General features: G+C 40.4%; 1 protein-coding gene across 4 annotated transcripts; it reads left to right on the top strand.

The window, feature by feature from the left end:
• Positions 1–344: 344 nt before the first annotated feature.
• Tra2a (transformer 2 alpha homolog) lies at positions 345–25402 on the top strand. 4 transcript variants are annotated; one of them, XM_017800226.2, is made up of 9 exons: positions 345–552; positions 824–904; positions 12154–12287; positions 14079–14238; positions 17213–17401; positions 20692–20807; positions 22995–23123; positions 24364–24428; positions 24572–25402. In XM_017800226.2, the coding sequence occupies exons 1-9, from the start codon at positions 517–519 to the stop codon at positions 24580–24582; spliced, it is 921 nt and encodes a 306-aa protein (XP_017655715.1). In that variant the 5' UTR covers positions 345–516; the 3' UTR covers positions 24583–25402. The 4 variants fall into 4 exon arrangements, with proteins under 4 accessions (XP_017655715.1, XP_008839692.1, XP_017655716.1 ...); XM_008841470.3 differs by having other exon boundaries at positions 24361–24428; XM_017800227.2 differs by lacking the exon at positions 824–904 and adding an exon at positions 11563–11872 and having other exon boundaries at positions 346–552; positions 24361–24428.
• Positions 25403–26096: the final 694 nt, after the last annotated feature.

Raw genomic sequence — 26096 nt, 5'->3', positions numbered from 1 at the left:
AGAGAGAGAGAGAGAGAGAGAGAGAGAGAGAGAGAGAGAGAGAAATAATCCAAAAATAAGAGCCTATTAATTGCAAATATGCTTCTAGTTTGTTCTGTTCCCTTACACCACAATGCACGTGGACAAAATGTAAAGGACCAAGGTCAACAAGAGCTTATTGGATGACCGACGTCTCAGAGGTTGACAGGGTAATGCAGTTTTAGGTTTGGAGGTCAGCACAAGAACTTGATGCCAAGGATACCCGCCAACGCCGCGGGCTAGGCCCAGGACACAAAGCCTCGCTGGGGGCGGTGCCTCGTGACGTCACGAGACCGCCTCCTGACGCCGGGCGCCAGGAGGCTTCTGGCCGCGCCGGCGCCATTTTGCCCAAGCCTGCGAGCTGGTGGGAGTGGAGCCGAGCGGCTGCTGTAGCCGTCGCGTTCCTCCTCCTTACAGTCCAGACCGCAGGGTGACTAGGCCGTCGGCCCTCGAGCCGAGATTTGTCTTTTTCTTAGTTCTGGGCAGCGGCTGGCCGACATGAGTGATATCGAGGAGAACAACTTCGAGGGCAGAGTGAGTACAAAGCCGCGGGAGCCGTCTTCGGCGGCGGCCCGATGCTCGGGGTCTCTCGGGGACCAGCGCGGTCGGTCGGTCGGGCGAGGTTGCGGGGCGTCCCGAAGGGCCCGCGGGAGCAACCTTGAGGGCCGCCGCGAGCGTCCTCACGTCCCAAGATGGCCTCTGGGTCCCCTGCCTCCGCGGCGCCCGGTTGCCCGCAGCGCTAATGCGCGGCGGCGACTGGTGCCGGCCTGGTCCTATCCTCTCCTGTCGCTCCCTTTCCCCCCAGCTTCCCATCTCTGCTCCGAGGTGCGGGTCCCCGGCGCGGTGGGGCAGGAGGCGGCGGGGCGCTCCCTCCGGCCGGATAGTGGTAGGTGCTTCCTGCGGTGGCATCTCTGGCGACCCCGGCCCTGTAGCGGGGTCTCGGGGCGACAGTGCGCGGGGCTGTGTCCGGGCGGGAAGCGCTGGCGTGGGACTTGCCAGGGCCTGTGTCTCCTTGGCTCTCTGTTGCAGTGAGCGGCCGTGTCTCCGGAACCCGCGGCGCCGCGTCTATAAAGGCGAAAGCCTTGAGGTTGAAGGTGGGACGAGCCTAAGGACGTGGTCAGTCAACGACCGCACCGACCTTAAGGGTTGCTAAGACGGAGCTGTGAAGGGAAAACTACGTAGGAGCTTTTCCCTTCCTGTTGTCTTTCCCTTCATTTGGAAACGAATGTGAAAATGCACTGACGCCTGTTTTCCTAATTCTGTGTTGCTGGGTGCTGTGCTTTCTATCTCAACTTCTAGTGCTTTCTTCCCTGTGACCTTTCATCTAAAAACTGACAGACTCCTTTAAAGGTTTTTATGGTTAAAATTTCAAGACATCTTACCTTAATCTTACGTAACTGAACGAATTCCGTGGCTCGGTGTTTTAAAAATAGCTAATCAGTATAAATTCCAAAAGACGACCTGGAAATTACACCCCTCCTCCATTTCTCTATCGCTCCTCCCCCAGTTAGGAGGGCTCTAGATTTGGGGCCGGATGAATATAAAGATCACACAGAATACGTATCCTCAGCTTAAATATGTTACCATGTTTATCATCCGTCTGAGCTTGATTTCCGAAGTTACCCTAGTAGTGGAAATTGATGGATGTGAGTTCAGGGAAACCCTGAAAAGAAAACAAAAGCCCCAGGCAACACTTTCTGGCTGTTGTGTTGGTATTTATTCTAGTCGCTGGGGGAAAGATTTAAAAAAAAAAGCTTGAGGGAATAATGTGCTGGTAGGATTGAATTTGTCCCTTTTGGAAGTTCAAACTGTCAAGTTAGAAAGTAGATTTAGGCTTTCGTTTTTGAGGTCTCTTTTCTCTTTCCTCCCCTCCCCCCCTTCCTTAATGCATTAGGATAGGACCAAAACTACGTTTAACTTTGATTGGATTATTTGAAGGAAATTTGTGTAGCCGATATAGGTGAGCCTGCTTACTGTTGGAGAATTGTGTTTCGTTGTCCCAACAAAACAAACCTTTTACTTACGATTGTGAAATAAAGGTACTTGGAGATAGTTGTGTTACTTGAGTAATTAGGAAAAATTTTTCTGTCATTTCAAAAAAATTTTTAATGCTTGGTTTGTGGGATTTGGACTACTTGTGTTCCTTTGATCCTTTGGCTCTTTTTGTCATCTAGGGAGGGAACAGTAGAGAATTATTATCACCTTACCCTCCAAAAGAGAAAAAGGTTTCCAACCACTTTTCAGTTAAAATGTATTTAGGCATTAGCAATCTAGTTAACAAAAGGGGGAGGTGTTAATCTAGAGGACGTGGTGCACACCTTTAATTGCCTTTGATCCCAACATTTAGGTGGCTGAGGCAGGCAGAGGGGCTACAGGGAAACCCTATCTCAAAAAAAGAAAAAGGGGGGTGTTAATTCCGCCCTTTTCTGCTGTTTGTATGACGATTTTTTTTTTTTTTCTATAATCAGTAGACTCATTGATACTTTCTGGTTCACTTAAATCTTTTTAAGATGCAACAGTTTTTGTTTGGATTTTTTTTTTCTGAGTTGTAATTAAAGAATTAGAAGAATGCTAGGGGGCTGGAGAGATGCTCATTGGCTAAGAGCACTGGCTACTCTTGTAGAGGACCTGGGTTCAGTTCCCAACACCCACATGGTGACAACCATCTGTAACTCCAGTTCCAGGGGATCTAACACCTTCTCACCTCCGTGGGCACTGCATGCACAGGTGCATTTACACATGCAGGCAAAACACTCATAGACATAAAAAGAAATAATTGAAAAGGAATGCTAGCAGCTTTTCTGAGGGGTTTGCCTATATTTTTTGTTCCTTTTGAGCTGTGCTGGGAGTGGAACCTAGGACTTTGTGCATCCTATGTGAGTGATCTATAACTGACCTACATCCCCAGCCAGTTTCTTAAAACAGTTTAATATTCACTATTTGTTGTGTTTGGTTTTTAAATATAAAAATTATTTTTTCTACTGACCATAAACCACTTAAATTTTATATGATACAACTGCTATGCCCTTTTTTCATTGTAGCTAAAGATGACTAAGGGTAAGAGTCCTAAAAAAGATTTTAAGTGATGTGTTTGTTGAAGTTTATGCGGTACCCTTCAAAGTTTTTTTACTAAAACAAATTAGGAAAAGCTTTGACAGGTGCCAGTATTTAGATGTTAGGATTATCAGAGGTGTTTTTGAAGATTATTAATCTAGCTTTTGGTTGTTTTCCCTTCTGTATGTATTTATTGAGAAAATTTCACCTGCTACTTTAAAGTGCAATTTCATTTGCTTTATCTATAGGTGTAAAAGGGTACTTGTTAATCCCATCTCAGTAAAAGTATTTTAAATTATGTGGAAGCTTTCTGGCGTCTACTAAACATTGAAACTACAATTATTGACTATAACATTTTAGAACCTAATTATTCATGACAATTTTTTGAGGACTGTTAGCATTTTAGAACTTAAGAGCTGTGACCTGGAAGGCCACACAGACAGGATGCTGTGTATATTTTAATTTACCTTTATGAAGAGTACATTATACTTCATTGTCTCGAGCCATTAATAGCTTTTTGCTAAAAGTAGTTATTCAACCCATTTAGATTGTCTTCCATTTTATGAGACTAGAATAAAAGAATGTTAGAAAAGAAAAAGATTATTGACAGAATTCTGTTTTAAGTAAAGCAGGGTGAAACTTCTAAGAGATCTGTATGTCTGATTTGAGATGATCATTCAAATCTGGATTTTAAACAATGCTGTAATCAAGTGCTCTGTGACAGCATTAGTAAGGAATTCAGAAAATGGAACTGAGCAGTTTTTGATCTAGGAGTAGGAAAGTCACTGGATCTTACGTTTGGAGAAGGGAGTGCTGATTGTATGTGATTGTGTATATTAGTGAGTGCTAAAATAGTAACATAAATTTGACTGTATAGTCAGAAAATGGAGGGTTTTGAATTCTAGATTTAGGAATTTGGATTTAATCCAACAAACAGTAAGGACCCATTAGTGAGTTCTTTATTCTGGGAGGAGAATATTGAAAGGAATTTAAATGAAGACCAAAGGACTGGTGTACAAAAAACAACCTGAAATACTTTTTTAAAAAAATATTTTATATGTGTGCATCTGTTGCCTCCATGTAGGTAAGTGCATCCGTGTCATGCAACACCCCTGGAGGACAGAAGGGGCTGTTGGATCCCCTGGAACCAGAGTTATGGACAGTTGTTAGCTGCCATGTGGGTGCTGGGATTCGAACCCGAGTCTTCTGCAGGAACAGCCAGTGTTGTTAACCACTGAACCATCTCTCCAGCCCCTCAACCTGAAATACTTAAACAAAGAAAATCATGGGGGGAGGGGGGACACAGTTGGGGATGTGTAAGACCATTTTCAAGGGATACAGGAGAATAGTTTTGCCATTAAAACAAATAGGTCCATAAAGCTATTAAATTGGCATATGTACCATGCTCATAAACATTGGAAGTTGAAAATGTCCCTTCTGTTCTGTTTATCGAGATAGGGTCTCACTGTTGTTGTCTCTGCTGGCCTTAAGGAAAAACAAGATACTCTTGCCCCAGCTTTACTTGGATGCTAGTATTGCAAGGATGTCCCCAAGACAGGGTCTCATTATGTAGTCCTGGCTGTCCTGAAACTCACAGAGATCCACCCACCTCTGTTCTTGCTGAACACTGGCATCTATTTGTCATCAATAAAAGTAATGAATTGTTTGCTTCATCAAATTTAGCCAAAGTTAGGATTTGGATCTTACTTAATGTTCTTTATAGAAACTAAGGAGAGTGAGCATAAAACTTTGGTTGTTTTGCTTATTCTTGCCTCCTTTTCTGATCTTGTTCTGGCTGTTTGAAAATTTGAAATGTTTTGTAAATACTGCTAGAGTTATTCTCCTTGATATGAGATGGTTGGATGATAAAAGTGAAGTATAAATTCACCTATTTAGAATGAAAACTTGGACTTACGGGCCGGGTGGATAAATATGGCTGAGTGGGTAAAGTGCTTGCTGCACAATCATGAAGACCAGTTTGGATCCCCAGTACCTTTGTAAGAAGCCAGGCTTGGCAGTGTGTGCCTGTAATCCCAGTGCTAAGGGCTAGAGACAGGATTCTCAGGGCTCCCTGGCCAATAACCAGTCTAGCCAATAGGTGAACTCTAAGTTCACTGAGAGACCATATCTCAAAAAATAAGGTGGCTTTGGGTGTGCTGGCACATGCCTTCACTCAGGAGACAGGTGAATCTCTGAGATGGAGGCCGGCTGATGGCTACAGAAAGTTATGAGTCCTGGTATTAAATAAAGACTTGTGTCACCACACCTGGCTATATGTAAATTTTTTAAAGGATTTTTATGTATATGAAATTTTAAAATAATGTGGGGCATGTCATGCCACTTTAGCTTTTAAAAAGACTTCAGCTTCGGCAACTTAATTTCAGATACTTCATCAAATTAACCTTTTTTTTTCTTCTTCTTAAGGGTACAGCAGGGGCTAGAGTGATGACTCAGCAGTTAAGAGCACTTGCTCTTCTAGAGGAACCGACTTTGGTTCCCAGCACCCACAACCTCCTGTAACTCCAACTTCAGGAACTTCAACACTCTCTGGCCTCTGAGGGTACCCACATACACTCACACAGACATGTGCACATGAATAAAAGTCTTGAAAAGGGAGATGGGTTTTATGCAGGCCCGCATGGTGGTTCAACTGTTAAAGGCATGTGCCACCAAGCATGATGACCTACAATCAATCCCCTGGACCCACATTAGTGGAAGGAGAAAAAACTGATACCTCCATATGCATGCCATGACACAAAAGGGTAAATTTAGGTAGACATGGTAGTCTCTGCCTCTAATCTCAGCACTCATAAAGTGGAGGCAGGAGGAGCAGGAGTTCAAGGTTATCCTTATAAGAGGTCAAGGCCAGGCTAGGTACTGCTTGGGACCTTATCTCTATATTATTATAGTAATAATGGCTAGCTAATTGTGGTGGCCTGTAATCTTCACTGCAACAGAACTGCCTTTAGTAAAGCATGTGAGTTCCAGGCTAGCCTGGACTGCGGAAAAGGGAAAGAAGCAAAGCTGGTTTTCTTGTGGTAGGGATAATACTAAGTAATTTTGTGTTGGGCTAATTTTCCAACTTGTTGATTGCTACCATCGATCCAATTTTATGTTTTTGTGTTTGTCTCCAGCCCCATTCCCCTACTCACGGTTAAGCAAAGAACTGGCAAATTTAAGTAAACAGTCTTAAAAGTCTAGCAGTTTTTACATTTGAGGTTTTATGGGGTTTTTTTTTAACTGAAGGGTGCTAATTTGGTAAATGTAAAAAGCAGTGTAACTGAAAACCCAGGTAATTCTACTATAGTGCATAACCATAATTTTACAGGTTTGTGTGAGCTGTTTTCACTTTGTACCATTCCTAAAATGAAAAATGAGGATGAAGAGTTTTGAAGTGCTGGGCATAGTGGTACATGCCTGTAATTTTAGCACTTAGGAGGTGGTAAGAACCTATCTGACTACCCCCCCCCAAGAGCCTTGAGATCTGAAAGTATCACAGAATTTAAATATTTTTATTTTATTTTTGAAACAGAGTCTCACTATGCAGCCCTAGCTGGCCTGGAACTCTAAGAGATTAGCCTGCCTCTGCCTCCTGAACATTGAGACTAAAGGTGTGCTTTACCCCACCTAGCCTGATGAATTATTTTAAAAAGACAAACTGTCCATAGACTTAATTTTGTAGGCCAACTGACACTTATTTACCTATCTTATAACTTAGTTTACCAACAGTAAATAACATGAGTAATCAGCATAGTAGTTATCTTGAACCTGACTAGAAACCTTTGATACGGTCAGTAGGTGTTCAGGCATCATATAGTGAGCCCTGAGACCTTTTGTAAAACGTAAATATCCCTTTGCTAAGTAAATTGATACTGATAATTTGTTCAGATGTCTTAACAGGTTTAGTAGGACAAAAGTGGAAGTAAGAAAATTTTTTAACAATCACATGAGGAAGAAATTGTAAACTGGAAAATTGGAACACCAATAGTGAAAGGAATTGTGGTTCCTTGTTGCTTGCCCGCTTGCCCCCCTCCCTTTTTTTAAAACTGTCTTCTGTAGCCCCACCTGGCCTATAACTTGCTGTTAGACCAAGCTAGTCTGGATCTCGCAGAGATCCACCTGTCTCTGCCTCCTGAGTGCTGAAATTAAAAGTATCTGCCTCCAAGTCCTGCCCTTGTCCCTTTCTTAAGTGAACTGCCACATATACTTATGTGTAGTCTTTATTTTGTTGTATTCATCAAAGGTGTGAGTGACTAGACCTGAAAGAAAAGAAGAAAAAAGTTTTTTCCCTTGAAACCAAGGCCCTGTCATCTAATTCATACATACTTCAGGATACCAGAGGATGAGAATACTAGTAGAGAACATAACAACTGGTTCTTAGAATTTGGGTTTTAGTTGCTATTTATTGGCTTTAATATACTCAAGCCACTTTAGTCCATGTAAACTTTTCTTGGGAGAAGGAGAAAGGATATGTAGCCCATGCTGGCCTCAGACTTACTCTATACCAAGGATGACCTTGAACGTCTGACGTTCTTGCGTGGACCTCCCAAGTACTAGGGTTTTAGGCTTGTGCCACCACACCCAAGTGCTGAGTATCAAATTTAGGGCTTTATGCATGCTAGGTAAGCACTCCCAACAATTGAGCTACATTCCCAGCCTTAAATTTGTTTTCTCTACCTTTGAAATAATTTTTTCACTAACTTTTTGAACATTACAGTTGATCAAAATACATAAGCTGACGGGTTTATAGTCAACATTTACTTATTTTACCAAGTTACAGATTTTACAGATAACTTCTCAGTTGTGGCACAAGTTTAAATTTGGTTATAAGTGTCAGTTACTGAACCATTTGTGGTAAAATTTCTCAAATTTTCCAGACTTTAGAGAATACACGTGACTCAGCATTTAAAGAGTGCTTGTTGCTCATTCAGAGGACCTAAGTTCAGTTCCCAACACCCACATGGTGGCTCAGAACCATCTGTAACTCCAGCTCCAAGGGATCTGATGCTCTCTTCTAGCCTCTGTGGGCACCTGTACACACATGCATAGATGTACAGACACACACATAAATATTAAAACTATCTATGAATCCTTGCAGGTAGAAATACTAACTTCATAATGCATCAGACAGGTACGATCTTAAAGTGAAATTATTTGGTATTATGAACAGTGTTTTAAAAAGATTGTTCTAATAGCAATTTGGTTTAGGAAGCGTATTGGAAGTGCTTGTCAACCTAACAGAGAAGTGCCTTATTTTATCCTAAAGAAAGGAAGCATAGCTGTAGAATTAATTAATAGAATTGGATATGGATAAATGACATTTGGATAACCAAAGTGCATTATTCCTCTCTTTGGAGTATATGATTGAAATTCAGTAGTACTTGTGGAAATCATCACTTTTATAAAATACTAAGAAAATAACTTAGAAAGTTTGTTTCACATGATTATAACTTAATAGACTTGAATATATATGAATTTGGCTTTATTACCTGGTAGCATTTACCTGGACTTAATATTAAAAAGTATTATAGGGGGCTGGAGAGATGGCTCAGTGGTTAAGAAGTGTTCTTGCAGAAGACCCGGGTTTGAATCCCAGCACCCACATTGCAGCTAACAACTGTCCGTAACTCCTCTTCTGTCCTCGCGGGCATTGCACAACATGGGTGCACTTACCTACATGCACGCAATACATGCATAGACATAAAATAAAAAATAAATAAATACTTTTTAAAAGTGTTATAATAGTATTTGTATTTTTAATGAATGTTACATACTAAACATACTTTCCTTTCATCTATAATATACTGAGTTTCTTATTGCTTACTCATGTTTTGCAACAATTTGCATCTAACAAACCCCAAAACTTGAGTTGTGCTTTGTGAACTTGGTGCCTGGCTTCTGGATTATAGTATAAGGTAGATTGGCAGCCTATTTAAGATTTCTGTTAAAATCCATGATAAAAGTCTATGCGTCTTTCTGCCCATTTCAGCTAGGCAGCATATTGTTGTTGGATCCCATAGTTGGGGTATTGAGGAATTTGTAGAATCCCTTCAATGAGACAGTTTTAAGAGTAGGTTGGTCTGCTAATCTCAGCACTGGGGAGGCAGAGCTGAACAGATCTCTGTGAGTTCAAGGCCAGCTTGGTCTACATAGGGAGTTCCAGCCAGCTGGGGCTACAGGGAGACCCTGTCTCAAAAAGGACAAAAATTAAATAAATAAACAAACCAGCAAATTGGTCTAGTAAAATAACGCAGATACTACTTCTTTCCAGCTTTTTCCCCCCCGGCTTATAATTTGTTTCCAAATTCTGAATAACCTTATGAATTTCCTTTTTAAAAATTAAAATTAGCCAGCTGTGGTAGCCCATGCTTGTCAACCATCTTTCTGTTATGACGACGATGGCCATATTTGGGTATTATACTAAAAATATTTCTGAGACATGTTTAATTTCAGATTCATTGTTTATGGTAATTTCAGAATCTAGGAGTTACAGATGGCTAAGAGAACTGTATCTTACCTTGAACTGGTCTAGGTATTTGTGGCACTCTGGTTGTTTAAAAAACAAACAAACAAACAAACAAAGCTGCTGGCACAACTCTTGCCTAGCATGCAGCAAGCTTTGTTGTCAGTCCTCAGCACTGCCCCAAAAGGAAAGTCTTAAGAATGTGTTGATGTTTTTTAAAAAGATACCATCCCTTGATGTTTTGTTTCTGCTCCAGTTAAAGTATTACTAGGTTATTTATTTTAATTCTCAAGTAATTTTCTGAGCCAGTGAGAGAGCTCAGTGGGTAAAGACACTTGCTACCAACCTGACAACTGGAGTTCAATCCCTGGGACCCATAAGTGGAGGGGAGAGAACCAACTCTCACAAGACACATAAAGTTTTAAATGTAAATTTTTAAAAGTAACTTTCAGTAAGTATTATAGTAAAACTAAAGGTTTATAGTGTCTAGAGCAAAGCCTTCTGAAACTTATGTATAATAAAGGCTGTGGAGACAGTCACAAATACTATTGTAATCATTGCTGTTGAACAACAATTAAGTGAATATTATGCCAGGGAATCTCTTATAGAAAGGAAAGCTCCCAAAAAGGAAGAAATTCTTTTGTTCAGTTGCTAAACCAGTTTTGAGACTTCAGTTATAAACAAAATTAGTAATTTCTTTTTTCTTTTAAGTACTAGAAATGTGGCTCCAGGCATCTGTCTAGGAATTTAGAGTCTAATAAGAAAGACTTAAGGTAGCTAATGGAAAGAAAGGATGGATATAGTTTTTGATAAGTAAGTCTTTTGATATCAGACTTGAAGGAAAGGGGCCAGGAATGTAGCTCAGTTGGTAGAATGTTTACCTACCTCCAGGTCCTAGGATCCATCCCCAGCACTGAGTAAAACCAAGCATGGTGGTACATGTCTTGAGAGACTGGTGTGTGGTAAGTCTTACCACATAAATGAAAATGGGTGTGAAAAAAATACATACATACATACACACTTGTGAGATTGAGGTTATTTACATTAATAACCAAGTCTAAAATAGATGGAGAAACCAAATTGTCCACTGTGTTTTGTTTGTGAGGATCTCCTTGAAGTTAAACACACTTTTTAGTCAGTTAAATGATTTTATTTGAAAATAGTTTGGGTGTGGACCTAACTTTTGCAAAGCCAATTTTGCCATGAAGGAGATGTGTATTTCCTATTGAAGTATACATAGGTGTCCCTGAAAGGAGGAATGCAAGTAAACATAAATAACGTATATGAAAACAAAAAAAGGTGGAATTGAAGATAGCTATTATGATAGTTGTACCTTCTGGGTAGGAATGTACAAGCCAAAGTGGGGAATGTTAGGAACTTTGTACTTCTCTTCCTTTAGTTTTTATATGGTTGTTGGTTTTTAAAGACATATCTTTCTGGCTAGTCAGAATGAGTAAACATAGTCACCAAAATTGGGAGAAGGTGTTCATAATTTTGTTAAATTTTTATGTCTTTGATCCTTGGCACATGTGCTATAATGTGACTTTAGATAGTTGTGTGTGGCTTTTTTGGCCTTGGATGCTTTGCTTTAAACTGTATCTGGATTTCTTAGCTTGGCTTATTGAAAGCTTATTCTAAGATCAGTAAGAGTCTTCAGGTTATAAAATAGTGGAAAATGACTATTTAGGCGGGGGGAAGTTATAATTAATGTTAGATTTATGTTTGAAGTACATATATCAAAATTGTTCACTTTAGGCACTAGAATGCAACATAAAAGGGGAGGAGGGTAAAAAGTATGGTTAAAAACGTAGAGAAATTCAGTAAATTCTTTGTTAGACTACACTTTTGAACATTTTAAAAGACTATAAAATTGGGGTTTTTTTGTTGTTTTTTTTTTTTTTTTTAATAAACTAGTTATTTGCACTTTACCTGCTGGCTTTTCCATTTGGTAGATAACATTCTGAACTCCAGCAGAGTTTTATAATCCCCACGTGCTTAAATATACTAAATGTTCTTTTTCCATTAAGGTTAATGTTCGTGAAGAAATTGAAGAGTTTTTTCCAAGAATGTGGAAGATAAATCAAGATAAAAGAAGGCTAATGAAAAGTATTAAAGATCAGAAAATTAAAATTGAATGGGGGAAAAAATTGAACAGAAGATTGGTCAGATAGAAGCACTTGAATATTTTTAAGGCTATTTTGAATTGTTTGAATTGGGGAAGAATACACGAAGTATGAAAAATGAAAAACTCAATGAAGAATGAAGAGAAGTAGAAAGCAAGAGTGAAGTAGAATTAAAAGAATCTGGAAGAATGAATGGGTCCTAGGTTAAGTAAATGTATGGTTTATGTTCCAGTGTCTGTATGATCAAGTTGTAGATGAATTTGCATGATTACTTAGTTAATAGAAAATTGGTGATCTGGTTCAAGTAGGGAATTACTGAGGACAGTTAGCAATATTAACAATGGGTTATTAATGAGCTGAAAATTTTTTCTGGAGGGTATTGCCTAACCATTTGTTTTTCAGGAGCAATCAATATAAATAATTACGGTACTTTAAATGTTAGGTGTTAGGCATCTATGTGACCAGTGCCATTTGTAATACTGTCTTCTTTGTTAGGAGTCTCGCTCTCAGTCAAAATCTCCAACGGGAACTCCTGCCCGTGTAAAATCGGAGAGCAGGTCAGGATCTCGTAGTCCATCAAGGGTTTCCAAACACTCTGAATCCCATTCTCGATCAAGATCAAAATCCAGGTATGTTTAAAATATTTTAAATGCTTTCTTCACAGCAGGGGGATTACTCAGACTACAGAATAGACTCATAATCATTCTTTTGGCACATATGTTAATAGACTGCTACTGATTGATAGAGATTTTAGATAGATAGATAGATAGATAGATAGATAGATAGATAGATAGATAGACAGACAGAGCGAGTGAGTGAGCAATGGCTCAGTGAGTAAAGGCACATGCCATCAAGCCTGATAACCTGAATTGTAGGAGAGAACTGACTTGTGCAAGTTCTCTGTCCTCTGTACATGGGCCCACATAGCACATCATATATGCCAAACTAAAGCAAACAAAACTATAGACTGAAGAGCTGACTCAGCAGTTAAGAGCACTGACTGTTCTTGCAGAGGATCAGGATTCCATTCCCAGCACCCATACTCCAGTTCTAGGGGATCTGGCATCTTTTTTTTTTAACCTCTGGGCATTGCACAGCACAGGTGCACTTACATACCTGTAGGCAATACACTCATACACATAAAATAAAAATCACAAATAAAATATTAAGCGAACAAACAAAAGTAGAGACTGAAGAGATGACTCAGTACTTAAGAGCACCTAACTCCTCTTCCAGAGGACCTGGGTTCAGTTCCCAGCATCCACAAAGCAGTTCACAACTATAATTCCAGTTCCAGGGGATACAATGCCCTCTTCTGTCTTCCACATTGTGCACATATGTACATGCAGGCAAAACATTCATACACAAAGTATAAATAAATAACACCTAAACATAACTGAGTGTGGTGACACATTTGTAATCCAAGTACTCGGGAGACAAGGGCAAGAGGATTCCATTAAGTTGTCTGTAATCCCAGCATGTGGGGGGCTGAGTCTGCAGGATCACTGCAAGTTCGAGGCCAGCCTCAGTTACATAGCATGACTGTTTCAATAAATAAATATGAGAACTTAAGTTTGTGGCCACGATAATTCATGTAAAAAATCATACAAGATGACCTGCACCTGTAAGCCAAGGATAGTGAGATGGCAGGTGGGTAGATCCCTGGATTCTCATTGACTGGTTAATGTAGCCTGCTCAGTGACCTTCCAAGCAGTAAGGAATAACACCCAAGCTTGTCCTCTGACCTCCACACAAAAAAAGACAGCTATTCATTTTGAGAACAGACAGAATGGTGTAAGCATAAGTCTGCTGTGCATGGAGGCATACATTTGTTGAAGTCTACAAGTAGTTTATCTTTTACACCCAGGAGCTAACCTTGACTTACTGACCACTCAAGTATGTAATTAAATCTACATATATTGAATAATAGCATTGGCTATAATTTCAATGTAAAGAAAGCTAAGCACATTTTTGCTTCAGGATCTCTGTATATATGTGGGTGTGGAGACCCAGGGTTAGTGATGGGAATCTTCCTCAGTAGCTCTTCTACCTTATTCTTTGAAGCAGGGTCTCTGAATCAAAACCAGAGATTGTGATAAGGCTGGTCTAGCTAGACAGCTTACTCTGGGGATCCCCTGTCTCTGCCTTCCAAAGCTGGAATTACAGGCCTGTCACCATGCCCACCAAATAACTCCCCATCTTCAAAGTATCTATATATGTTTGTCTGTGTATGTGAGAGTGCAGTTACCCTCAAGAGGCCAGAAGTTCCTTTGGAACTGGAGTTAGAGATGGTAAAGAGCCACCATGAACCAAACCTAGGTCCTCTTCAAAAGTAGCAAGTATTCTTAACCATTGAACCACCACCTTATCTCTCTAGCCCCATGATCCGGTATTTGTACCTAACTTTGTTTCTTTCAAAGGTCCAGGTCAAGGAGGCATTCTCATAGACGCTACACTCGATCCAGATCCCACTCTCACAGGAGACGATCACGAAGTAGGTCTTATACACCAGAATATCGGCGGCGAAGGAGTCGAAGTCACTCTCCAATGTCTAATCGCAGAAGACATACTGGCAGCAGGGTAGGTGTATAAAAGTTAATAAAAGTTGGGGCTGGAGAGATGGCTCAGTGGTTAAGAACGCTGACTGTTCTTGCAGAAGACCCAGGTTTGAATCCCAGCACCTACATGGCAGCTAACAACTGTCCATAACTCCAGTTCCAGGGGATCTGACAGCATCTTCTGTCCTCCATGGGCGTTGCACCGCACGGGTGCCCTTACTTACATGCAGGCATAACACTCATACACATAAAATGAAAATAATAAATTAAAAAAAAAGTTGGGGCTGGAGAGATGGCTCAGTGGTTAAGAGCACTGACTGCTCTTGTAGAGGACCCAGGTTCAATTCCCAGCATCCACATGGCGCCTACAAACTGCCCTTAACTCCAGTTCCAGGGGAATCCGAAGCCCTCTTCTGATCTCTGTGGCATTGCATGACAGATCTCTGTGGCATTGCATGACACGGGTACACTCACATACGTGCAGGCAATACACTCATACACATAAAAAAAAATTTTAAAGTTGATTTTTCTCCTGAATGTGTAGTAATAGCATAATACCTTGCTTTTATGGAAGAGGAGTACTCCAGAAATACACTTGAATAAGTTGCTCTAGCATACAAGATAAAAGTGAAACATTTTAGGCAGGTGGAGCGATTGTGAGTTCAAGGCCAGCCAGAGCTATATTGTGAGCCAACTTTTTTAAAGTGAAAACATTTCATGTTTTATGTGTGCTAATAAAAGAAATGACACTGCCTCAGCAAGCCGAGATTATGATACAAGAGCTTGCTTGCCTTTTTTTAAGGCAGGTTCTTGCTCTGTAGCCATATTACTGAGCCATCTCACTAGCCCTTCCTAGATTTTTAAGTTGTTTCAAAAATGAAATTTGGGGGCTGGAGAGATGACTCAGCAGTTAAGATCACTGGCTGCTCTTGCAGAGGACCTGGGTTCAATGTTCAGCACTCTCATGGTGGCTGACAACCAGCTGTAATTACAGTTCCTGGAGGTCTGGCGCCCTCTTCTGACCTCCATGGGCATTGCATGACATGGGGGCAATAGACGCCTACACATAAAAATAATAAATAAAAATACAAAAAGTGGGGGCTGGAGAGACGGCTCAGCAGTTACAAGCACTGACTGCTCTTGCAGAGGACCCAGGTTTGATTCCCAACACCCACATGGCGGCTATGAACTGTCCTTAACTCCAGTTCCGAAGGAATCCGAAGCCCTCTTCTGACAGCATTGCAGGACACGGGTGCACTCACCTGCAGGCAATACACTCATACACATAAAATAAAAATAATAAAAAAAAATATAAAGTGAAATTTGGGAAGAAATGTGTTCAGCAATTAAAATGCAAAGCATTAACTGAGATATACTCAGACGTTTTACTTTAACAGGGAAAAGGCAAGAAAATGCCAAAAAATATATACAATAACTTTTATTAAATACATTTAATGCTCTTTAACATCTACATGAAGTAGATTATTTGGATATGAGACATTATGTTTGGTTTGGCTTGGGGCGGGGCTTTAAGTTAGGGTCTCCCTGTAGCCCCAGCTCACTGAGATCCACCTGCCTCTGCCTCCTGAGTGCTGGGACTAAAGGCCTGTTCCCCCACACCTGGCTTCGTTTTTTTTCAATGGCAGAGTCCAGGTCTCATCCAGGCTTGCTTTACTCCAAAGTTCTTAAGCTTATCTGCTGTATGTCCTTTCATCCACATGATACAGATACTTAACTGTCATGGACTGTCAGCATCTGAGTTTAAAATCTGGATCCTGGAAACATTGAAAGGATATCCTTCTAAAGAATGAAAATGGGGGCTGAAGACATTGGTTCAGTGGTTAAGAGTGCGTATTGTTTTTGTCAAAGCGCTGGAGTTTGGAAATACCTGTAACCTTTCTGTTAAAAAACAGAACTGATGGGGCTGAAGAGATGGCTCAGCAGTTAAGAGCACTGGTTGTTCTTCCGGAAGACCCAGATTCGAATCCCAAGCACCTACATGGCAGCTAACATGTCCGTAACTCCAGTCCCAGGGGATCCAACAGCCTCTTCTGACCTCCGAGGGCATTGCACGACACGAGTGCACTTACATGCAGGCAATACAGACATACACATAAAATAAAAATAATAAAAATTTTTTAAAAACCACAATAGAAGGGCTGGGGTTGTAGCTGAATTAGTAGAATGTTTGTTACGCATGGGGCCCTGGGTTCAATTTTCTAGTATTACATAAAACTGGGTGTGGTGGTACATGTCTGTAAACCCAGTGCTGCAGACGTGGGAGCAGAAAGAAGTTCAAGGTTATCCTCAGCATATGAGGAATATGAGACCCTATCTCAAACATAAAGTAAAATGGAATCTGGGTGTAGTGGTGCGTGCCTGTAAATACCAACATGCCAGGGGCTGACGCAGGAGAATTTTGAGATTTCAGTGCAGACTGAGCTACAATAATGGACCCTTCTCTCAATAAAATAAGAGCAAGCATGCTGACACTTGCCTTTAATACCAGTCCCTAGAGGGAGAGGCAGGCAGCTCTCTCTTAAGTTTGAGACCAGCCAGGGTTACACAGACCCTGTCTCAAAAATAAAATGAGAGAGAATATGAAAAAGGAGATGGAAGTAATGATTCCAAGTGAGTTGGAATTAAGCGAGTATCAAGAGTGAGTTAGATTAAGTAGTATCAAGAATACAAAGGATAACGTGGGTGTGGTGGCGCACGCCTTTAATCCCGGCACTCAGGAGGCAGAGGCAGGCGGATCTCTGTGAGTTCTAGGCCATTCTGGTCTCCATTAGCAAATCCAGGCCAGCTGTGGTTACAGGGAAACCTTGTCTCAAAAAAAAAAAAAAAAAGACAAAGGATACAAAAGGATTCTTAGGGTCATTCTGAAAATTGAGTGCTTTTACACAAGCTATAAAATGTATTCCAAAGAAAATCTTTAATGTTTTGATCTTAAATTGGAGTTTTAATTAAAATTTAATTTCACCTTTATTCAATAGGCAAATCCAGATCCCAACACTTGCCTAGGAGTGTTTGGCCTCAGTTTATATACAACAGAGAGAGAGCTTCGTGAAGTATTTTCGCGATACGGACCATTGAGTGGTGTCAATGTGGTTTATGATCAGCGGACTGGGCGATCACGTGGATTTGCTTTTGTGTATTTTGAGCGGATAGATGACTCTAAGGAGGTGAGTTTAGTTTTCAGTATGCATGATAATGGTATGGCATTGCTGTTAAAGATCAGCTAATCTGCATTTCTGTAAACAGTATGTCCTATAACTCTCACCTGATGCAAACTCTGTTCAAAATGTTGCTGTTAGAATAGCTCGTTTTGTTTTGGGTTTTTTTTTTTTTTTTTTCGTACAAATGTTTGATTGCCTGTGTCTATACTGGTATGTGTGTAGTGCCCACTAAGGTTGGAAGAGGGCAACAGCCACCTTGTGGGGGCTGGGAATCAATCCTGGGTTCCCTGGAAGAACAGCAAATGCTCTCTTAACCCCTGAACCACCTCTCCAGCCTCAGAGTAGCTAGTTTGGCTTTTTAAACTCTTATGCTTCTGGTATACTTGAAATCTGACCTTGTAAAGTGAATGCTGTGAGTTAGTGTAAAAAAACCATATTGCTGTTTAAACCAATATAACCTATTTAATTTTATATTTGTAACTAATTCCCTGTGTACAAATGGAGAACTTGTTTTTCTGTTCTTTTGTTTGGTTGGTTTAATTTGAGATAGGGTCTCACTAGCTCTGACTGACCTGGAACTTAGTAAGTAGATCCACCTACCTCTGCCTCCCACATACTGGAATTAAAGGCATGCACAACCATACCCCACCTTGTTTTTTTCTATTTTTTGAATATATTTAAGTTGTTCTGTTTTATAATTAAAACATGAATTGATAGTTGGAACTTTACCAGTCAAAATAAAATTGGGTGTGTTTTTCAAAAATAGTGCCTAGTATTGGCATGGAAATGAGAAGCTGCTTAATACTCTACAGTGTGCTAGGTGTGGTGGCACCTATCTATATGAGCTGCTGAGGAAACTGAGGTGGGAAGAACACTTGAACCCACTAGTTGGAGGACAGTCTGGGTAACAGTCTCAGCACAGTTCTATAATTCATAGGATGTCCTCAGAGAATAGAAGTCTCAAGAATCAACAAGCCCAAGTCTTAATAGTTGAGAAACTAGATCATAGTTTGTAAGTTGATTATCTAATAGGCATGCCAGTGTTTTAATTTGTTGATATCAAAACTTTTTATTGGTAGAGTTGAAGAGATGGCCTAGTGGTTAAGAGCACTGCTCTTGCAGAGGACCCAGGTACGATTCCCAGCACCCACATAGTGGCTATGAACCATCCTTAACTCCAGTTCCAGGGTAATCTGATGGCCTCCTCTGTCCTCCGCAGGCATTGCATGACACGGTGCACTCACGTACATGCAGGAAATACACTCATACACATAAAAATAATAAAATATTTTTAAAAGTTTTTGTTCCTTGTTCCTGTTTTCAGTTAGGATATGAGCCAGTGATAAGTCTGTGCCTGTAATCCCAGCCCTTGGGAGACAGACACAGAAATAGATAGAGTTCAAGGCCAGCCTGTAGGTTTCATGAGATCCTATCTCATAAAAACGAGGGAGGGAGGGAAGGAGGAAAGGGAAAGGAATGGAATTGGGAACAAGGAGAGATGGAAGAAAAGAAAGTATTTTTTTTTCATGCCAGGTATTGTGGTGTACACCTGTAATCCCAACACCCAAGAGGAGGCCAAGTCCGGAGAATCTCTAGTTAATGTCAGGCAGGACTGCATCCTTAGACTCTGTCTCAATGTCTTTTTTCATGGAAAACTTGTCTTACATTTATTCTGTTATTTTTTTCTCTGGAGAGATGGCTCAGTGATTAAGAATGCTTACTGTTCTTACAGAGGACCTGGGTTCAGTTCCCAGCACCCACAGGGCAGTTTACAATCCAACTCCGTTTTCTGACATCTTCAGATACTGTATGCACTTTTTGTCAGGCTAAGTTCTTTTATATGTGGTGCTCACTAGGGGGCAGTGTTTAGGCTTTTTGGTTTTGTTTTGCTTTTTGAAACAGGATCTCACTCTAGCTCAGACTGGCCTCAAACTCAGTGAGTGATCTTCTTGCTTCAGCCTCCTAAGTGCTGGATTACAGGCATAAACCTCTGTGCTCGGTTATGGGGAACGCTTAAAGTGAAATATTTCTGAATTACATTAGAATTGTGTGCCTTTATTGTCTCTTAAGTTCTCAACAAGGCAGAAGCAGGCAGATCTCTGAGTTCCAAGTCAGCCAGTAGTAGTGAGACCCTGTCTGAAAAAGATGAAAAGTAAAAAAATTTCAGAAAGAGGCTAAGAGCTATCACAAATGTATTTTTGTGTCCCTTTAAATAATTGCTATTTCTTTGGGGCTGAAGAGATGGCTCAGTAGTTAAGAACACTGACAGTTCTTGCAGAAGACCCAAGTTTGAATCCTAGCACCCACATGGGAGCTCACAACTGTCCGTAACTCTGGTTCCAGGGGATCCAACAGCCTCTTCTGTCCTCCGCGGGCATTGCACGACATGGGTACACTTACCTACATGCAGGCAGCACACTCATACACATAAAATAAAAATAATAAATATTTTTTAAAATATTTTTTTCTTCTTGGCTACTTAATGAGTTTATTTTTTATTATGTGTAAGTGTGTGCCTGTGTGGAGGTATGTGGAGGTACATGCAGGTGCCACAGAAGCCAGAGGTATCAGAAGTGTAACAGGCAGTTAATGAGTGCTGGAGTCGAACGTGGGTTCTCTGCAGGAACAGTATGTGCTTTTAATCACTGAGCTGTCTCTCCAGACCCTTTACTGAGTCTTATAAGCATATATTGAACTACAAACTGAAGAATAAGAATAGAGGCAAGTTAGGCTGGGCGTGGCATATACCTGTAATCCCAGCACTTAGAAGGCAGAAGCAGAAGGATTGCCACAAGTTCTCAGCCAGCCAGGGCTACTTAGCAATATTTTGTCTTTATGGAGTTTTTTTGAGACAGGCTCTCACTATAGCCCCAGCTAGTCTGGAACTTGTTGTGTAGACCAGGCTGGCTTTAAACTCACAGAGATCTGCCTACCTTTGCTGGGATTAAAGGCATGTGCCACCATACCCAGCTCAGCAATCTTGTCTTTAAAAAAAAAATTTTGAAAGACTTTGCTCATGTGCCTCTCCTTATTGACTTAATAGAGTAGGAGATAAGAACTGAGCTCCAGATAGACAGTTACTTAAGGGAAGGTTGATTAAACTACTCTTTGGGCTGTAAATTAAGTATGTTTTAGACAATACTGAGCTCTAGAAATGTCTGCACAAACTGCATTACTACACCATCTTCAAAATGGGAGAATTTATTTGGAGTATAAATACTTCATAGTCAATTTTAACTAATAACTGCTTCAAGATTAGTGAGTTATGAATGATCTTTACTTTTTCTTCCTTACAGGCTATGGAAAGGGCAAATGGAATGGAGCTGGATGGTAGAAGAATTCGTGTGGATTATTCTATCACCAAGAGAGCACACACCCCTACACCAGGCATCTACATGGGGAGACCAACTCAGTAAGATTTCAGATTTTATCGAGCTAGGGCATATAGGTCAGTGTTAGAGAGCTAGCCTGGAATCAAGCTCCAGACTGCAAAACTATGTCAGAAATCTGCTAGAAATGTGTGTAAAATTTTGACTAATCAAAATCCCCCTTTGGGCTATTTTATTTTTATAAGTGTATATTTATTTGAGGGAGCTAGAAAGGTGACTCAGTAGTTAAGATTTTTGTAGAAAACCCAAATTGGTTTCCCAGCACCCATTCAGGCAGCCCAAAACTGTCTGTAGCTCCACGGGAATTTGATGCCTTTGTCCTCCATGGGCACCTGCACACATGTGCACAGATATACAGATATATAACGAAATAAGAATAATCTTGATCTAATACAGTTATAAATATACTATTTTATTTATATACTTGAGCAAGTGAAAAGTTAATATAAACAATGTACTTGCTTGGCTTTTAGTGCTATACAAATAGAAAAGCTATTAAATATTGCTGGGCATGGTGGGTCATGTCTGCAATTCTAGCATTCAGGAGTCTGAGGCAGGAGACTTACTACTAGATTGAGGCAACCCTGAGCCACAGTGTGAGACCCTGTCTTGAGAAAACCAAAGTAAATAGAGTAAATAGTGCCTTCTGTTCCTGTGTGATCTTTTGTTTGGGGTGGCGTGTTTGTTTTTGAGACAGGGACCCTTGCTGGCCTGAAACTCACAGAGATCCACCTGTCTTTGCCTCCCAAGAGCTGGAATTAAAGGTGTACCACCATGCTCAGCTACTATAAGATCTTGGAGGCCTCAGTGTAAGGCAGATTATATATCAGCATTTGTTTTTAAAAATACCATGATTTTCACAGTGAGCAAAACATAAGTATGGGCTTCTATAAATTTTAGAATATCCAATCCACAAACGTATTCACTTGAGTGTTAAAGGACTACAAGGAGGAGAGACAGCAGGATCTCCGTGAATTTGGGGCCACTCTCGTTTACATAGCAAGTTCTGGACCAGCCAGGCCTGCATATTGAGAACCCTGTCTTAAAAGAAGGCAATGCAGGGTTTCATTTCATTTGAACCTTATTGAAGAAAATGTGGGTTGGGGCACAAATAAATAGCCTTCAGAATTCTGTAAGCGCACATAGTGTGCCTATGGCTAGGATACACCAAGAGAAATGGCTTAAATTTAAATTCACCTCCAAAAGTATAATCATGGAATCTTGACATTATTTTAGTGATGTGCTTGCAATGTAAAGTATTCATTCTTTTCAGTGTTCAGAGTTTAAACATTCATATACTTACTCTTTTAATTATTAATTGGGGGCAAGGAAAACCACATGGCTGCAGGAGCCAGTTTTCTCCTTCCACAACATGGGTCTGGAGATAGAACTCGGTTGTCAGGATTGGTATTTCTTAACTGCCTTTTGGTTGTACCCTTAAGCATAATATTAACATTTTTTTGGTACTGCTTCCCAACAAAATGTTTCAGTTTGCCTGATTGGAAACACCATAATGATTGAACATTGTGCTACCGAAAGAGCAGTTTGGAGTTGGAGTTTTGGGGAATTTTGATTGTTAAGGGTGTGTGTCCGTGCGTCCGTGCGTCCGTGCGTCCTAACCTTAGGTAAAAAATGAAGCATAGGCAGTGTGTGCGTGCGTGTGTGTGTGTGTGTGTGTGTGTGTGTGTGTGTGTGTGTGTTGGAAGCTGGATCTCACTGTGTAGCCCTGCCTGGCCTGGAACTCATAAAGATCAGCTCACCTCTGTGGGCTGCCTCTTCCCTGAGTGCTGGCATTAAAGGCATGTGCCACCACATGCATCTATTTTAATTGTGTGGTGGTGGTGGTGGTTTTGTGTTGCGTGTGTGTGTGTACATGTGCATGAGTGCAGGTTCCTGAGGAGTTCAAAAGAGGGCATTGAATCCCATGGAGATGAAGTTAGAGGCAGTTAGTTGAGAGCAGTATTAATTGGCTGCTGGGAACAGAACTCAGCAAGTGCTTATAACTCTTGTAGTTTAGAGAGTTTTGTGAAAGCGCCTAATGATGGCTAAAGCCATGAACATCAGTAAAATGAGATGTGAGGGATTTGGCATGAAAGGGGGGTTCATTCTTATCCTCTCTTTTCTCCTTTCTTTTTAAAGCTACCAGTTTATATTAAATGATTCTAAACAAATCATTTATGCTGATGTGTAAATTTTATATTCTTCTGTAGTAGTGGTGGTGGTGGAGGAGGAGGCGGTGGTGGAGGTGGTGGAGGTGGTGGCAGACGTCGAGATTCTTACTATGACAGAGGATATGATCGAGGATATGACAGATATGAAGATTATGATTACCGGTACAGGTAATGTTTTTAACTTAAGATTTTTATTCTGTATGATTTATGTTGAATGTGTAGAAAAGCTTGGTCTGGGCATAGTGGCTGGGCGGTAGTTCCAGCTGCTTAGGAGACTGAGATAGGAGTATCATTTGAGCCCAACATGGTGGGGATGTGGGGCTTGAAGTAAAATCCCCAGCATATGCTAGGCATGAATCAGTCTCCACTACTGCTTAAAAATAATTTTTGCGGGGTCCTGGAGAGATGGCTCAGCTGTTAAAAACACTGGCTGCTCTTGCAGAGGACTCAGATTTAGTTCCTAACACCCAGATGGCAGCTAAAATTCCAGTTCCAGGAGATCTGACTCCCTCCCTCTTCTGGCCTCAGGCATTGCATGCACAGGCACACCTTTATACACAGGCAAAACATTCATGTGCACAAAAATTTTTCAAAGCAAGGCGCTGGAAAGATGTCTCAGCAGTTAAGAGCACTGGCTGTTCTTGCAGAAGGCCCACATTTGAATTCTACCACCCACAAAGCAGCTAACAACCGTCCTTAACTCCAGTTCCAGGGGATCTGACGCCCCCTTCTGTCCTTCTCAGGCATTACATGACACGGGTACACTTACACATATACAGGCATTGCACTCATATACATAAAATAAAAATATTTTTTAAATTGTTTTAAAAATTTCAAAATAACCTTCCCCTAAAAAAGAAAAATCCCCCCACAAATTTTTTTTTTTAATGTGTATGAGTTTTGTTTGAATATATGTAAGTGTACCTGTGTTATGCAATGCCTGTGGGGGCCCGATGAGGGCATCGGATCCCCTGCAACTGGAGTTAAGGACAGTTGTTAGCTGCCATGTGGGTGCTGGGAATAGAACCTTGATCCTCTGCAAGAGCAGCCAGTGAGTGCTCTTAACTGCTGAGCCATCTCTCACCAGCCCCTTTATTGTTTTAGAGACAGGGTCTTGCTATGTAGTTATAGTCTCAAACTCAGGAGATCCACCTACCTTTTCCTCCCGAGTGTTGAGATTAAAGGCATGTACCACCACTCCCCCTGACCAAAATAAAATAACATTTTATATTATATGATACCCGGGGAGCTGAGATTGACTATCTGCATTTGGCAGTATTCTTACTATGATATGCATAAAACTTCTTGGGTATGCTTTTTTTTTTTTTAAGTGATAAGTTTTTATTTGCATCTAACTCAGTGGGATAATTTTAGGGTATGCTGATCAGTCTTTTATTTCTTACAGAAGGAGGTCGCCTTCTCCTTACTATAGTCGGTACAGATCAAGATCAAGATCTCGTTCCTACAGCCCAAGTATGAAAATTTTTTTGTGGCATTGAAACCATCATTCTAATTAATATTTATTTGATGATATTTGGGTATATGGTAGCTGTTAGTGGTTGAAAAAATATTAAGCAAGTCAAATTATAATTCTTTCTTATTCTTTGCTCTTTCAGGACGCTATTGATAATGGAGTGGTTGCAGCCAAGGACTTTTATCCCTGCCCCCATTCTGAATTTCCCCAAGCTTCCAATACTTCCAAGTCCTTTTCATAATACCTGGTTTATTTAGCATCTATACTTGGCCAGTTTTGTTGCTGTTTTCCACCCCTTTTGTTGTAGTCCTAAAGGTGTTCTTGTCATTTTGAATAGTTAAACATCTTGAGTTAAAAAGGAACCCAGTGTTGTGCTTTGTGATTTTTTTTTTTTCTTTGCCTTTACAGAGGATTAACTCCCTACTATGAGGAAAGAAATGATCTTTTTAAAGCTTTTGTGACAGATATTGTAGTAGACATTAGAGATCTGCATTTATGAAAAACTCCTTTTTTAACTTTCTTTAGGGGAAGATAAATAACAGGAAGTAGTTCAGTCATGTCAGGTTTGTTTGAAGTGGCATGGAACAGTCATAGTTGAGTGTAGAAAGTTTGAAGCTATAGGAGAAAATATGAAACATTTCTTTTGAAAAAAATGTAACTTTTGAACTCTAAAAATTATGTCACTTTTTAGAGATGGAAAGCTCGTAGATTCCTATAAAACATGTTGTGTTTGAAATTACATTTGTTACACCTTACAAACTTAAAACATAATTTTTATGTTAAATTTACAGAAGCTTAAGTATGCCCTTAATCAGTGAAGGACAACCTTTATTTATTGCTTAGAACTGTTGTATAATTTGCTGTTAAGAATTTTGGTTATTGGGACATTGGTTAAGTGGATTATTGTATAGTATAGAATCCTAAGATACATGTGAGGAAGAGTAATTTCAAATAAAAGTTCATTTGGAAAATAGGATTGTCTCTTTCTTTGATAATAGTGGAAAATATAACTGGATTGATCTAGAAAGTTGTTCTTTATTTTCCTTACATTCTTGCAATATATGTTTATGTAACGTTTTTCCCATCCTGAGTTAACTTCCTAGTATTTCCTCACCTTTTCTCTAATACTTACATTTGAATGTGTGATCCTTGTTCTTTTGATCTTTAAAATCCCTAGTTTGGAACTGAAGTGATTTTTGGTGGTTGGATAGAGATCTGTCAATTTGGTTCCCTGTACCCTGGACTCTAGAGGCACCTGCACTCACATATCCACAAATTCACACACACACATAATTAAAAAATAAAATCTTTAGGGGCTGAAGAACTGGCTAAGAGTACTTCCAGAGGACCCAGGTTCAATTCTAGCACCAATATGGCAGCTCACAATCGTCTGTAACTCCAGTTCCATAGATCTGAGGATTTCTTCTGGCCTTCACAGATGCCAGGTCCACATATGCAAAACACTCAAACACTAAAATAAAATTTAGGCCAGGCATGATGGTGCACTCTTTTAATCCCAGCACTTGGGAAGCAGAGGCAGGCAGATCTGAGTTCCAGGCCAGCCTGGTCTGTAGGCCGGTAAGGGCTGTGTAGTAAGACCTTGAAAAAAAACAAAATTGGGCTGGAGAGGTGGCTCAGCGATTAGACCATTGAGGGCTGTGTATAGT

Source organism: Nannospalax galili, unplaced genomic scaffold (assembly GCF_000622305.1).
Source record: "Nannospalax galili isolate Female #2095 unplaced genomic scaffold, S.galili_v1.0 scaffold158, whole genome shotgun sequence".
NCBI classification, from domain to species: domain Eukaryota; kingdom Metazoa; phylum Chordata; class Mammalia; order Rodentia; family Spalacidae; genus Nannospalax; species Nannospalax galili.
This window is presented reverse-complemented; position numbering and strand designations above follow the sequence as displayed.

What these genes read in the sequence shown, in the direction of transcription:
- Tra2a (XM_008841470.3), top strand. Translation starts at nt 517, where the DNA reads ATGAGTGATATCGAGGAGAACAACTTCGAGGGCAGA. An exon ending in CGATCAAGATCAAAATCCAG is followed by an intron (nt 12,288 to 14,078) that starts GTATGTTTAAAA and finishes TTTCTTTCAAAG; the next exon opens with GTCCAGGTCAAGGAGGCATT. An exon ending in GATTATGATTACCGGTACAG is followed by an intron (nt 23,124 to 24,360) that starts GTAATGTTTTTA and finishes TATTTCTTACAG; the next exon opens with AAGGAGGTCGCCTTCTCCTT.